The sequence below is a fragment of the Phascolarctos cinereus genome, unplaced genomic scaffold, assembly GCF_003287225.1.
Source record: "Phascolarctos cinereus isolate Bilbo 61053 unplaced genomic scaffold, phaCin_HiC Scaffold_726;HRSCAF=1367, whole genome shotgun sequence".
NCBI classification, from domain to species: Eukaryota; Metazoa; Chordata; class Mammalia; order Diprotodontia; family Phascolarctidae; genus Phascolarctos; species Phascolarctos cinereus.
The window spans coordinates 180,648,044-180,650,436 of record NW_027556098.1 but is presented as its reverse complement, the minus strand read 5'-3'; the positions used below and the strand labels follow the sequence as shown (position 1 = coordinate 180,650,436).

Here is a 2,393-nt window from a genome sequence, read left to right as displayed (position 1 = left end):
GTGGAATTAGGTAATATAAAGGGGGAAAATGGAGAGTTTATCGATAACAAGGAAAAGGGTCATCTTATGCTCTAAGACTGTTTACAGAAGGAATGGATGGTTATGACATAGATATTTTAAAATGTAAAGAAAAGAGACTGAGTGAGAAGAAACAGTTAATGAAGGATAGCCCTAATCTTTTTAGTATTAAAAAAAAAAGGAGTGAAAGTGCCAAAACATAGTTCATTTGGTGGTTCAGATTGTGGACTTGAAGAGAAAGGTTTGAAACATTTTCTATAGGGATTATTAAAGGGGATGCATAAGTGAGGAACAAAAAAGATAGCTATGTAACAGTAAAGTCTCAGTTGGACATGAATTTATAGTCGACCCAGTACATACGGTTTTGTCACTTCCTCCAACAGGCATCAAGTGGAGGTGGAGTAGATAAGAGAAGAGTGTGGACCAAGAATATGCCATGTATGAAAAACAGAATGACTAGCAAGCAAAGGATGTAATTCAAGTATTGAAAATACTACCAAATTTAACTTGGTTAAATAATGGTTCAAAATTATAAAGGAAGCCACAGAAGGAGGTGATAGGGAGAATAAGGATAGATTGAGAGTTGATAGGCTATGAGAATAATGAAGGGCTAGTTCAGAAGGAATGAAGTGGTGGGAGAAGTAGAAAAACAGGAAATTGTCAACAAACACATTTGGAATACAGAAATACATCTATTGCCTGCTAAGTAAGTATTTTTAGGATATTGGCAGCCTATATACTATCAGTGGACATTCTGCCTCTTTGAAAAAAGAGAGTAAAAGAGAAAAATCCATTTTAGAAAAAGTCCATAAGAGGCATTGAATTCCTACACATATGCCTTTGCTTTCAGTTCACCAACTAAAGATCTTTGACAATTACACTTGTAATTCATGCAGTATTTAAAAATGCAAGGCTTAAATTGATGGATTTAATCATGAATAAAAAATACATATCTATAGGCATGCTTTTCCCCCATAGTCTATTTATTCTGAGCAAATACTCCTCTGTTCTTTAGCTTGAGCAGAGCTGTCTTCACCTCTTTGTTCCTCAGTGTGTATACCAGGGGATTCAGCACTGGTGTGAGGACAGTGTAGAAAACAGCTGCAATTCCATCCACAGCATGTTTGGAGTCTGGTCTCAGATAAATAAAGATACATGTCCCAAAGAAACAAAAGACCACAATGCAGTGGGAAGCACAGGTCTGGAAGGCTTTGTGTCTGCCCTCTGCTGTGTGGATCTTTAGGATGGCATGGACAATGGACATATAGGAAAGGAAAATCAGGAAAAAACAACCAGAGGCCACCACCCCAATGGTGACAAAGATCACTGTCTCATTGACAGAGGTGTCTGCACAGGCCAGTTTAAGAATGGGGGGTGCATCACAGAAATAATGTTGGATCTGGTTGGGACCACAATAGGGCAGGCGGAAGGTCAAGATAGTGTGGATAGCTGAATGAACTGAACCACTTAGCCATGTACTTCCAGTTAAAAGAGCACAAGTTTTCCCACTCATCATAGTGGCATAGTGCAAGGGATGAGTGATAGCCAGGTAGCGGTCATAGGACATGACTGTGTACAGAAAACACTCTGTGCTCCCCAGAACATGGAAAAAATAGAGCTGGGCCATACAACTACAAAATGAGATGGCCCCACCATCTGGGAAGAGGAGACCCGTGAGTATCTTGGGCACAGTGATAGTGGAGAACCACATGTCAATAAAGGAGAGGTTGGCCAGGAAATAGTACATGGGAGTGCTAAGGTGAGAGTCCACCTTGATCACCAGCAGGATGAGGAGGTTCCCCACAAGAGTGAATACATAGATCACTAGGAAAGCTACAAATAGGACAGTATCTAGTTCTGGTGCATGGGGAATTCCCATGAGGATGAATGTAGTCACAAAGCTCTGATTCTCCTTTTCCATTCAGGCAGTGGACCTCTTTCTTAAAGGAAAAGAAAGAAACTATATTCACAAAGAATTCATACCACATAGAACAAAGCATTTGAACTTCATGGATGCCAAAGTGAACAGAGTCCCCACATAGGAAGGTTATCAGTGTTGGATGGAGGATGGCAGCGCCTTCATAGTCGTATCTATTTACAGCTGGGTAAGGAAAACAAAATGAGTCTTATCTTTTTTGTCATGCTTGATAGACTAACAACTGAAAGACACTAGGACCGAATAAAGAATGTTTTATTCTGGGCAGGGTGAGCATGGACCACACACTTCCAAGAGCCACAAAATCAGAGACAATTTCTAGTTGATTTCTTCTATGTCCCACACTTAGCAGTGAAATGTCTCACTGTCACTGCAGTAAATTCTTACCTCTTTCACTCTCTATATTTGTTGTCCCTGTGGCCAGGGGAATATTTGTCAG

General features: G+C 40.2%; 1 protein-coding gene across 1 annotated transcript; it reads right to left on the bottom strand.

Moving 5' to 3' along the window:
* Window positions 1–997: 997 nt before the first annotated feature.
* LOC110207068 (olfactory receptor 10G9-like) lies at window positions 998–1,939 on the bottom strand. The gene has a single exon (XM_020984685.1). The coding sequence runs from the start codon at window positions 1,937–1,939 to the stop codon at window positions 998–1,000; it is 942 nt and encodes a 313-aa protein (XP_020840344.1).
* Between the last annotated feature and the right edge of the window lie 454 nt (window positions 1,940–2,393).

Coding starts and splice junctions, on each gene's coding strand:
- LOC110207068 (XM_020984685.1), bottom strand. CDS start 1,939: ATGGAAAAGGAGAATCAGAGCTTTGTGACTACATTCATCCTCATGGGA.